General features: G+C 43.0%; 1 protein-coding gene across 3 annotated transcripts in view; it reads right to left on the bottom strand.

The window, feature by feature from the left end:
• The window catches only part of LOC127495332 (ferroxidase HEPHL1-like), a 44,198-nt gene extending 33,698 nt beyond the window's left edge, over positions 1-10,500 (bottom strand). The window contains exons 1-4 of one of the 3 annotated variants that reach the window (XM_051862099.1): positions 9,935-10,500; positions 9,370-9,614; positions 8,296-8,508; positions 896-1,081 (exon numbers count right to left, since the gene is read on the bottom strand). In XM_051862099.1, coding sequence (XP_051718059.1) covers positions 896-1,081; positions 8,296-8,508; positions 9,370-9,614; positions 9,935-10,089 — 799 coding nt within the window. In that variant the 5' untranslated portion in view covers positions 10,090-10,500. The remainder of the gene's footprint in view (positions 1-895; positions 1,082-8,295; positions 8,509-9,369; positions 9,615-9,934) is intronic. The other 2 variants (XM_051862097.1, XM_051862098.1) reach the window with 2 other exon arrangements.
• Positions 10,501-12,231: the final 1,731 nt, after the last annotated feature.

The raw sequence follows: 12,231 nt of genomic DNA, 5'->3' as shown, positions 1-12,231 counted from the left end.
AACAATTTCTGAGCGTTATTCCCTGTTTTCTATCTGCCTGTGTATCGACCTTGTTTGGATTACTGACCTTGGATTGTTTGCCGCCTGCCTGTTACCCTTTGTTTGCCTGGACTGCGTCTTTGATTGTTTGCTGCTTACCCCGATCTCTCGCCCGGTTATGACCACGATTATAGGACTGTCTCTGACACTGTTGTTTACCCTAGTGATTCGACCCACGCCTGCCTGTACTGTGAGTTTGCTGTTTGCTAATAAACCCCTTATGGATCCCAATCAACCTGAGTCTGCGTCACAAGGTGGATTAGAACAAAGTGTCATGAAAACAAAAATAAAATTATGAAAAAGACTCGAGATTTGTTTATGTCAATGAGAAGGGTCGAATATGTGATAAATGGTTTATTCATTTTTCCGTTTAGAAGACAAAAACGAGAAAACAAATTATCCGAAGGTACATGGACCCGTTGGATATCAAAAGGAAAACTAAACTTTTCCAAAAGTGGAGCAGATACAAGAAGGTATACTTTCCGTGAAAATGTCAGTCATGTGTCATCAGCAAAAAAAAAATTACATCATGGAAATTCATGTGCTTACCTCAATAAAATCTAATACCCTTGGTTACAGACAAGGGAAGCTTTAACAATTTTGATACTAAAGAATTAAATTTAAAGATTTAAGAATTAATCACAATCATTTTAACTGATTAACTGCTGCAATGCAATTTTAGCCTCTTTGAATTAAAATTGTCTACCACACAAAAAAAAAAAAAAATGTTTTAAGCTAATTTGTAAATTTTAAATTTTCTATGCTAAAAAGAACATTCCTCAATAGAACACAAGGAGGAAAAAACAGCAACTATGGATTAAGTTAAAGTAAAAACTTGAGAAATACTGAGACTTACCATGCATAAGGTTGGACTCTCTGAAATCCTCATCTGCGTGTTTCATAAGTTCTTTTGTTGTATCTGATTCAGAGCAAAATGTTTCAACATTCTCCTCCAAATACCAGCTTAAGTTCTCATCCACCACACTGAACATCAAAATGAAATCATCCACATCAGAGCGCTTATCGCTAGAGTTCAGAGTACCTAAGATAGAAAGAATAGACAAAATATAAGGAAAAGACTGAGGGGGGTAACAACAATTACAGAAAAACATAACATTACAATGTACAGAAATCAATTTCAGTAGTACAATGAGTTTAATTTATTGACAAAGTCAGTTACTGTTGCTTTATCGGACAAGCCATGGCGCTCTCATGCCACACATCATGTTATCACAGAATGAAAAATACATCGCAAAGCAAAGAGGACACCATTTTGGGGTGAAAATTCGAACTGGAAAACAGCACAGATACACAGCAATGACAAGGAAAGAGAAGTTAAAGTCAAAGCGGAATAAAAGAACACAATGTTCGGCAATCCACTGCAAAAACTATCAGTGTGATAGTACAACTCTTGCCTTTCATAGTTTCCCCAAAGACCCTGTCAGGTAATTATTCAAAAAAAGTGTAGAAATATTGTGTGTTTTGAAGTGGGACATGCTAGCATTATCTTATGCTGCTAACTTTAACTGTTTTTTTTTTTTTTTTTTTGTCTAGTAGTAAACGTAATTCCTTTTAGGAACTGCAGGTCATAGCCATAGAAACCATACTCGGTTACTAACGTAACCTTGGTTCCCTTAGATACGGAACGGAGTACTGCGTCGCCTGCCGTTTAGGCAAGACGCAACGGGAAACTCCTGTTTTCACCGATTCTGAAGCCTTTTTGCCAAAATGAGCGGGGTCTCGGGCTATATAAGCGGCCGTCTTGCCTTGGCAAACTGATTTAATTCGACTGAAGCGACGGCATGAGGCGTCCTACGAATAGCACGGCAAGTTACGCAGTACTCCGTTCTGTGTCTAAGGGAACCGAGGTACGTTCCCTTTCGATACTACACTCCGTACTGCGTCATCTGCCTTTTAGGCAAGACGCAACAGAGATTATACAATCACGCCGTGCTATGAAGGGGGGACGACAGAGCATCTGAGCGGAGTACTGAGGAGGGCTTGCACGGATGCACATAGCATAATATATCCCGGAAGATAGTGGACTTGAGGACACTGTAGTCGACCTCCCGTTTCTATCTATTCTAGGAGACCCTTGGGGCCTAGAGCATATATAGGGAATGGGAAAAAATACGTTATTACCCGGACTTTGGTCAGGGCCATAAACGAGTACTCTTAAGCTGATCACATTGGTGAGGCTTATGCAGAGAGAATCTGCGTTTGTAATGCAGGGATGTCTAGATTATAAAATCTGACAAAGGTGGATGACGAGGCCCAGCCGGCCACCTCACAAATTTCTGCAATGGACACGCCAGTAGACCATGCCCAAGAAGAGGCCATGCCCCTCGTGGAGTGTGCTCTAACACCTATGGGGCATTGTAGGCCCAAAGAGGAGTTAGGCCCAAACTCAAGACAGGAGGGGCTCACGGAGAGCGCCTGTAAATCTCCCACTTAGGGAGTAGAGACGTCTCGTTGACGGAGCTCTGGCTTGTGAGATAGTGTTCAGGACATCTTCAGGGAGGTTTGAAGGCTCCCGTTTAGAAGCCATACATCAGCCAGATCCCACAGCTCAGGTTTAGGGTGCCAAATCGTCCCTCCCGCTTGGGAGAGGATGTCTCGTCTCAGGGGAATCGGCCATGGCTCCATGGACGACAGCTGAGACAGGTCCGAGAACCATGGTTGGCTCCTCCATAGGGGAGCCACCAGGAGGACTTTGTGGGCACCTTCCCTGATTCGTCTGATAACCTAGGAAATCAGAGCAACCGGGGGAAAAGTGTACAGGAGGAGGCTGGGCCAGTCGTGGGCCAGCGCATCCTTGGTCTTTGAAAAGTAAATTGGGCAACGAAAGTTGTCTTCTGAGGAGAAGAGGTCGACCTCTGCCTTCCCGAAGTCATCCCAAATTTCCTGAATCGCGAGGGGGTGGGGCGACCATTCCTCCAAGGGAAGGTTGTTCCGGGACAACATGTCCGCCCCTTTGTTCAGTATGCCCTGAATATGCGCTGCTCTGAGTGAGAGCAGGTTGTGCTGGGCCCACTCTAGGATGGATCTTGCTAGAGTGAAAAGGGGCTTGGATGAGAGCCCGCCCTGGCGATTTATGAAGGACACCACTGTCATATTGTCTGATCTGACCAGGACGTGGTGTCCCGCCAAGAGAGGGAGGAAAGATTGGAGAGCTAGATACACCTCCATCATTTCCAGGCGGCTGATATGAAGCTCGCTCTCTTGGCTCGTCCAAGCACCGAAGGCTGGGTGACCATCGCACAGAGCTCCCCAGCCCATTTTGGAAGCATCTGTAAAAACGACTTTCCTCTTGCACATCGTCCCTATAGCCACACCCTGCTCGAACCAGCAGGGGTTCATCCAAGGAGCCAGGGTTGCAACGCACGCCTTATTCACTTTGAATGAGCAGCGACCATGCTGCCAGGCTTGAGGCGAGACCCGCAGTTTCAGCCAGAACGGCCCTCATGCAGGTCGAGTCAAGAATAATCCCCAGAAACGATACGTTGGCTGGGAGATAAAGAGCTCTTTGGAAAATTAACCCTGAGCCCCAAGCACTCCAAGTGGCTGAGGAGAAGGGACCTGTGTGCCACTAGCTCCGCCTCCGACTGGGCCAGGACGAGCCAGTCATCGAGGTAGTTGAGTATGTTTATGCACATCTGCCTCAGAGGGGAGAGGGCCGCATCCGTGCACTTCGTAAAAGTGTGGGGAGCCAGAGACAGCCTGAACGGAAGGACCATGCATTGATACGCCACCCCTTCGAAGGCAAATCTCAAGAATCGTCTGTGATGGGGGGCTATCTGGATGTGAAAGTAAGCATCCTTCAGATCCAGGGAAAAGAACCAATCTCCTGGGGGAATCTGCGAGAAGATCTGTTTCAAAGTGATCATTTTGAATGAGCGCTTTATTAGGGCCCGATTCAGATATCTGAGGTCGAGGATGGGTCTGAGAGAAGGCGCCGCGGTGAGTGTTCCCCAGGGATCGGGTCCCGCTGCTGCTGAGGCACAGCGACGGCTTCATTCCTGGGGTTCACGAATGGATCTGGTGGAGGGGTTAGAGACGGGACCTCCTTGTTGCTCCTTCATGTTTGGAATTTGCGCCTAGAATGGTCAAGGCTTTCCTGCATCATAGACCTGGCTATATACCCAAGGTCCCCACCAATGTCCCAGGGCCCATTGTTCTGCAGGCCGTTTGTTCTCCACCTTTTACAAACCCGGATCAGGAGAAACTAAATCTGCTGTGCCCGGTGAGGGCTTTAGACACCTACGTCCACAGAGCTGCCCTGTGGCAAAAGATTGATCAGTTATTTGTCTGTTACGGGTACCCTAAGAAAGGGGGCCCAGCGTCTAAGCAGAGCATGAGCAAGTGGGTAGTCGAGGCCATCTCTCTTGCCTATGAGTCATCCGGGCAGCCTTCACCTTTGGCTGTCCAGGCACACTGCACCAGGGGTATGGCTGCTTCAAAAGCTTTGTTCTCGGGAGTTCCCATCAACGAGATCTGTGATGCGGCCAGGTGGTCATCTCAGCACACCTTTATTAGGTTTTATAACCTTGATTTGGGCTCCACTCCGGGGTCCGCGGTGCTCTCGTCCCAAAGATAACAGACAGGCACTTGGTCTTATGGCCTAGTTGGGATAGGGTTGCCAATGCAATTCAACGCAGCGTCAATGTTCCCATGAAAGGGAACGTCTCGGGTTACGTTTGTAACCCTGGTTCCCTGAATAGGGAACGAGACGCTGCGTTGCTTAGCCATACTCCCTGCACACCTGTGAGCGTCTGCTTCATCCATATCAGAAGCTGGCATTCTTTGTTCTCAGGGGTGCTTTATAGTTTCCTGGTCCGTGACGTCACCCGTTCTGACGTCCCGTCACACTATTGGTTCGATTTCACAAGTGCTTCAAGACGTAATCACGCAGAGGTGATCCCAATGCGATTCAATGCAGCGTCTCGTTCCCTTTTCAGGGAACCAGGGTTACAAACGTAACCCGAGACGTTTTCTATTGACATTCTTAAACATTCCAAGGTTTGAAATTTTCTGATAATGACTGTCGTCAATAACAACGAAGCTGTATAGCAAACTGCTGTATAACAAACCGACTCACTGGCCCATCTGCCGTCCGCTTAGCGACTGTATTGAAAATGACTACTTGTGTTGCCAGGGCGATTGTTTTGTACATTGTAATGGATTATAAAGTAACAAGCTAGATGTACATTATCCCTTACATCTTAGGACCTTTATTACAAACAAAACATATGATAGAAAGATCATATTATTTTGTCTATATTATACAACTAGGATAAAAAATAGGATTTGAGTATAAGAATTATTTTTTTTTTTAATGACTTGAGACTCGACTCGGACTCGTGACAAAAGACTCCAGACTTGACTCAGACTCCAGTGATAAAGACTTCAGACTTGAATTGGACTCCAGATAAAAGACTCGTGAACATTGCTGACGTGCACGTCCCTGCTCTCTACTGAGGTTTGGACCACTTCGTTGAATAACGGGGCCCGCTGAGCGAACTGGAGTACATAACCTTGTTTTACTATGTTTAGCACCCAAGTTGACACTCCGGGGATGGCCTGCCAGACCTCGGCCCGGGTGGCAAGGGGCTGGATTGGTTCGAGCACTAAGTTGCTGTGAGGAACTGTGGTGCACATAAGGGGTGGAAGAGGAAATTTGCTCTCTTTTTGAGAATGTTTGATCGTTTGATCAGGCTCTGTGCAGGCAGAAAACACGTTTTTTCGAGCGCCCGGAACTGAACGGGGCAACGGGAAAACTGAGTGAGGCATCTTGGAGGGTGGTCCGGCCGCGGCGGGACTTAGCCTCCTCCTCTTCCTTATTTGGGTATTAGGCCGACTTTTGAGGCGCGGGGTCCAGCACTATCTTGGGCCGGGGTCCCTGTTGCTTCGGAGAAGGGTGGCGCCTAGCAGGACGTGAGCGCTGTCTGTGCTCAGGCCGTGGTGCGGGCTGAGTAGGAGATGGTGCAGATTTAGGAGGCTGCTGGACACAGGTGTGCGGCCACAGCTTCATCCAGAGGCGGCAGTTTATCATAACCCTTCTGCTCTGCACCATCAACCGAGGTGAGAGCATGAGAGGCAGAAGAGCAAAGGCAGGCAGAGTACAGGGCGCGGCACGATTTTGTGAGCTCCTCGTGCACCTCAGGAAAAAAAGGGAGCTGCCTGCTGGGGAGGAGCCTGGCGATGTCCGGGCAGAAACCATTCATCGAGGCGGCTGCGCTGGTTGTTCAGGCGCAGACCGCTCCAAGCCGAGCTCTTCAACGGCCTTAGAGAGCACGCGAATGAGCTCGGAGTCGATGGAAGCCCTGGCGTCGATCGGCTCAAGAGACGGCAAGGGGGCGGAGTCAAGGTGTGAGTCTGCTATCCACGAGCGCAAAGAGGCGAGACTCATACTCTCGCAATGAGAGCAGGTCGATTCTGTGAGCGCGGCTTCTGTGTGGGACTTGCCCAGACATCGCACGCACTCACTGTGCCCGTCATCAGCCGTGCAGTTTTCACTGCGTGATTAAAAAAAAAAGGCTTCAGAATCGGTGAAAACAGGAGTTTCCCGTTGTGTCTTGCCTAAACGGCAGACGACACAGTACGGAGTGTAGTATCGAAAGGGAAATACAGATATGCCACTGAGTTAGCTTATTAGATTCTATGCTGAATTCATGCATTTCATTGATAATTTTTGTAACGTTATGTGTACCTGCTGGGAAACGGTCTAACGTTATTATAACCTAAGATGAACTCATATCACTTGTCATACTTAATGTAGAGAGATATCTAACATAAATTAAATCCTTGAACTTGTTCTGTGGAAAAAAAGCCCTTGAGTGTTAAAATAATCACCTAATTATTTCAACCTAAAAATAACCTCTGCACTGGACAAAATATATGTAGTAGTCATATTTATACTTACCTGCAATACCTATTTGAATGATAAAAGATGAGTAAACAAAATCAGTCTTAAAAAAAGCTTGAGACTAAATAGACTGGCTTTAGGCTTACCTTTCCCCTCTTGTTTTAGAATGAATGTAGGCCTATCCTGTTTTTTCTACTTCCTCAGCAGTTCTTGTTCATGTAGTATTGAAATTGTCATGTACCCTACACATTAAATGAGTAAATGCATGCATACAATACTGTCTTTTACAGGTGTGCCAGGTGGGTGCAGCATCTCAGGAATCCATCTTTGATGGGGATAAGCTCTCAGCGGCTCAATCACAACTACAGGGTTGATACAGGATCCCCTGGATCACGCTAAAATATGATGAACGTGATGCATTGCTGTGTCTGTTATCCCATAATTCCCACTTTTGGACAAAGTGTTTTTTTGTTTTGTTTTGTTTTTTTAATACAGTTGTCTTGCTTTAACTGACATTAATATCAGACAATACTGCAAAAACAGTCAAGCTGTTATATTCCTGTTATATATTAAATGCCCAACAATCCCACTTTTTCTGATGCATGTCCTTATTTTAATATTATATGTTGGTATTAATTCTGTGTTTATAATGCTAATACTTGAACTTCAAATAATTTCAACCAAACTGACATGGTTTCTAGAGAGCAAAGGTTTTGTTGAGAAAAAAAAAAGTGGAAGACTTAAACACAAAGTCTGCATAATAAACTGTTAAAATTATTTGATGATCACTAGTCTAGTATTTGTACATTATTCTGTGTCGTCATCATTCAGGTTTTCAGCTAATTTCAGCTTTAATGTACTGTACATTTTTTATTTTATTTTATTTTTTTTTTTAACAAAGCAGCTGATATTGCCATAGAAACTAGTGGACTGCTGAGTCGCTTTCACCCCAAAACGCAGGGCTGCTGCTAAGCACTGATGTTGCAATGCAACGTGCTATTGAGTTTCGCTTCTTGTCAGTGTATATTTTTTGTCTGTGTGGACTGTGCACAAGCGCCTGATAACAGCGGCAACACCAATGAACGTTCAGCATGATTTCAAAAACAACACATTCCAGCACCGCCTATTATTTAACAAACGAAGGAAATGAATGCTCTGCTTGTCAACTGGAGATGTTTCATGTGTATTAGGTAGCCTACATCCATGCCGCGAGATGTTTCAAAAAGTGGTAGGGACAATATCGACCCAGGCGAAAAGTGGTGGGGACGTGTCGTGTCCCACCTGAATCGCCCGCAAATTACGCCTATGGTACAATCTTTTGTGGGTATGTTAACTATGGGAAATTGATTCCATGCATTAACAATTTATCAGAGGCTGTGTGTGTACCTTACCTTTCTTGCAGGTAAGCAGAGCTCCTATAAGCCCTGATGCAATGTCTTTTGGTGCATCTCCATGTGAATGGTAAATCCAGGTGAGACAGCTGGCATCTGCTTCAGTAGGGCCGTACTCTGGTTTGACCTCCCAGGTGTACGTCCAGTTTTGACCCGGAGCCACCGCATCATCACTCTTATCATGACCAGAGGTTCCATCAGGATACAATGCTCCTAAAATACAAAGCAATTAATTAAAGTAAAAGCAAATGAGATTATCCAATCTGATTTATTCAAGGAGTCATATTGTGATTTGACAATAGGGGACATTTAATACAAAACAAGAAGGCAGGAAGTGACGCGGTCACTGTGATTTTGCCAAGTAAGACACGTTTCTGGATCAACATATTTTGTTGATCCTGGAACAACATTCCTATCCTAAATTTTTAGTCCTAACCTTTTCCCAACCCCTAAACCTAACCCTACCCATAACTTATTTCTACAATTAGAGGGAAATGATAGTTGAATAACACTGATGTGGAAGCACCTAACCCTGGTTGTAAGCCAACAGAGCCTGGGCCGGCCCTGACTGCATAGAAACAAAGATGTTGTACCAAGGTTATTCAAACATATAAAAGAGTTTGTTTACATACTGACATGTTTAAAAAGCATTTGCATAATGTACACTTGCAAGGGACATTCCATTACATACTTCACCAGAGATGGACATGGAAAAATGCAACATTAAAAAAATGTATATTTGATATCTCAGCACATCTTTTAACAGTTTACTATTTCAGCTATGAATGTGGTTGCTTCAGGTAGCTGTTATTATAAAGATTCAAGACGTCTCAAGTCATTTCTGTGTGTTGCCCTTTGAACTGCTGAATAAGAACTTGCATTTTGACACTTTGCTGCAGATTTTGTGTTTATTGCTCTGTTATTGATTAATGGAATGTGTGTCAAGAGACTCTAAATTGCTGTCCTGACTCAAAGATAAACAAAGAAAGACAGCAAGAAAAGCAGAAGGAAATGGATGAAGAAAGACTAATTAAGGGAACTGATAGAGAGAGATAATGTAATGTAATCTCCAACCTTCTGAATCCTTCTTATAGAACACTCCATGTGGGTGGAGCGAATAAGGCATGCTTGCAAAGTTCTTCATATGTACCACCATGACATCACCGACCTCAGCCCGTAAAATAGGTCCAAGGAAGCCAAGCCACTCAGGTTTAGGTATTTCTTTGGAATAAGAGTCATCTGAGTACTGTCTGTACACAGCCTTTTTGTAAACACTCCCTATTCGGGTAGGGCCATTGAACAGAAAAACAGATGCGTGTCTGTAAAGAGAGGTAAAATCGAAAGTAAGTCGCTTAGTTTAAATGACAATATCTACATTTCGGTTTATTATTATTATTAGGCCTACTGTGTACAGTTCAGGATCCATGCTATCAGAATCTGTATACATACAACACCATGTACTTACAAGCGGTTTTATTCACATATAAAATTGTACGTGTTGATTTTTTTAGTAGCCTACATTATTAAAATGTAGAAAACGTCATGTAGGCAAAAATGTGAACAATTACTGTTCTGTTTCACTATTACTGGTAAATAGATATGTGTCATTTGTGTCAGTTTGTAAAACACACAGTCTTACTCTTGGTCAATGCTTCGGTTGTTGATCAGGTTTCTTCTGCTGGGCGCGTAATCCCAGTATTCTTCTCGTATTCCTATATAATATGTCCTCTTTAGACATTCGGCACGCTGCAGCGCGATCACGGCCGTCACAAAAGCGCACAGCACAGGCTTCATCTTATAGCTCAAAACACACACACACACACTCACACATGTATAACCAATATCCGAGGCAGATCAGAAAGAGACGCACGTGATCACTCTAAAAACGCCACCGCGCAAAGATTTTTCCGCCACCGAAACTATGTGATAGAAATCCACATACAAAGCTCGCTGTCCGTGGGGAATAGCCTTACTAAAAACGAAACTGAAAGTTGGGCGTCAACTTCTGCAATAGCATATTCAACAGCCGTTGAAGAGCCGGTTATTCAAGTAAAACCCCGTTGGCTTTCTAAACAGCGCCTCTTTAAACTTCCCTAGCCAAGCGCGATGACGTTGCGTTCTGCCGTGAATAACACCCATTTGTTTCATGGGCTCCGCGCTAATCTATATAGACCATGTGTCCGGCTTGTAAGGAAGCTCTTTTCCGCCACAGTTGATTCTGTAAAGAAAAAAAAAAAAAAAAAGTAATGTAAAATGTGACCGTGTAAGTAATGTAAAATATTGTAAGGAAGCCCTGGTTGTAAGAAATTGTAAGGAAGCCCTTTTCTGCCACAGCTGATTCTGTAAAAAGAAGAAAATAGCCTAATGTAAAATGTGACCAGTTAGTATGTAAGTAATGTAAAATATGATTCTGCAAGTCATAATGATGAGAAACTATGGGAATACACTGAAAAATATAATGTGAAATGGGCTACATAATACATTTTCATATATGGGAAAACGTAGTGCATATTTTTCAATATACTGCAATATGCATTGACCTATATTGATACATGTAATTATGTCTTCATTTCTAAATATTTTATATGTTATATTCATAGTTTTATCAAGCTACATGCACACACATGCTCCCATATACTATGTCAATGTATGTACACACACATATGCACATTCATAGAATGTGTTACAGCAGATTTCTAGCTCCCAGCATGCTTTGCTTTTGACTGTTAAAGCCGAGTAAATGTTAAAATTAAGTGTAATTCCATGTGTTTTTCTCAATATTAGTATAGGAGGAGATCTGTTAGTGTTTAATGTTCTATTATTTTGGGATTTAAAAGGGTTTCTGGTATGTCTGAGTTTTTGGGGTTACCATTGTGCTGAAGAGTAGAGCCTGTGGTTAGGTTGATGATTGGCCAACTGCCCTTAAAACGTTATATTATTTTATTTAAAAAGTAGTGGCTGTGCATTCTTCAGCACAGTAATAATCTATTTGGGAAATACATCAGTACATGCAGGTGTGCTTGTGCTATTGTTAACTAACTATATGTGAAAATATTAAACAAATAAATAATTATATAATACAGTAAATTCATTACATTATATATTTCCAGATACGTGTATATTGCATGAGTAAGTATATGCTGAATATAGTTATACACATGCAATACCATATCTTATCACATGTACATCTATATGAAGTGTATTACTGAATATAAAATTACATACATAATGATATAGGTAAATATATGGTCACATTTTATTCAATATATGAAAAATTCTCATAATTATGACAGTGTCTTATTATATTGAGAAACTTTCTCATAATAATGATTAGAATGTCACAACAATGATAAACTTTATCATAATTATGACTTAGTTTCTCATAATAACAAGTATAATAATGAGCAATGAAAAATGTTCTTTTATCTATGCATGTGAAAACCAGCGGTCCAGACCAGAGTGGCGAACCTGATTTCACCATGTGCAACATGTTCCTGGATCATCATCTTTATTGATCCTGAAACAGCATTCCAATCAACCAATCAGATCATTTTCCATCATTTTCTATCATTTTCCTCTGATTATAGGGATAACTTAGGTTTAGGGGTAGTCAAGTCAAGTCAAGTCACCTTTATTTATATAGCGCTTTTTACAATGTAGATTGTGCCAAAGCAGCTTTACATTGATAACTGGTACATTGTTTGGCTGCACAGCAGCTCTTAAAGAATAGTGTCAATGCAGGCAGATCAAAAGCACTGTTGAATATCAAATGTCAAGTCAAGTGTCCCCAACTAAGCAAGCCAGAGGCGACAGCGGCAAGGAACCCAAACTCCATCAGGTGACATCAGGTGGCAGACAAGTGGCAAATTGGTGTTAAAATGGAGAAAAAAAACCTTGGGAGAAACCAGGCTTAGTCGGGGTGCCAGTTCTCCTCTG

This window comes from Ctenopharyngodon idella, chromosome 15 (assembly GCF_019924925.1).
Source record: "Ctenopharyngodon idella isolate HZGC_01 chromosome 15, HZGC01, whole genome shotgun sequence".
Lineage (NCBI taxonomy): Eukaryota > Metazoa > Chordata > Actinopteri > Cypriniformes > Xenocyprididae > Ctenopharyngodon > Ctenopharyngodon idella.
This window is presented reverse-complemented; position numbering and strand designations above follow the sequence as displayed.